At 37.2% G+C, this 266-nt stretch overlaps 1 pseudogene across 1 annotated transcript in view; it reads right to left on the bottom strand.

The window, feature by feature from the left end:
- The window catches only part of TEOVI_000180600:pseudogene, a 1,348-nt pseudogene that overhangs the window by 236 nt on the left and 846 nt on the right, over positions 1-266 (bottom strand). Inside the window, 2 exon segments of the mRNA in view lie at position 1; positions 3-266. The exon segment at position 1 is cut by the window's left edge and continues 236 nt beyond it; the exon segment at positions 3-266 is cut by the window's right edge and continues 846 nt beyond it. Of these exon segments, the coding sequence occupies position 1; positions 3-266 (265 nt within the window).

Raw genomic sequence — 266 nt, 5'->3', positions numbered from 1 at the left:
CTTAAAGTTGATGCCATGTTTGCGGCTGATATAAAGTCGTTGATTCTCTTATTTTATGGTTTTCCGTCTAGCATGGATGCGATATTATCTTCTTAGAGCTTCGTTATTAAATTTCTAACAAAGTCATTTATGTCATCACCGTAAGCTGTTGTTATGTATTCTACTAACTTTTTTGCTTTCTGGTCGTCATTTATGTCATCTAGTTCGTGGAAGTCAGGGTTGCAGTTCCGCACAATTCTCCTAACCGTTTTGTCAGCTGCTAAAGT

The sequence above is a fragment of the Trypanosoma equiperdum genome (assembly GCF_001457755.1).
Source record: "Trypanosoma equiperdum strain OVI genome assembly, contig: ctg_42, whole genome shotgun sequence".
In the NCBI taxonomy this organism is placed as follows: Eukaryota; Euglenozoa; class Kinetoplastea; order Trypanosomatida; family Trypanosomatidae; genus Trypanosoma; species Trypanosoma equiperdum.
Note: the sequence above shows the minus strand (reverse complement) of the source record. Positions and strands in the feature narration are given on the sequence as shown.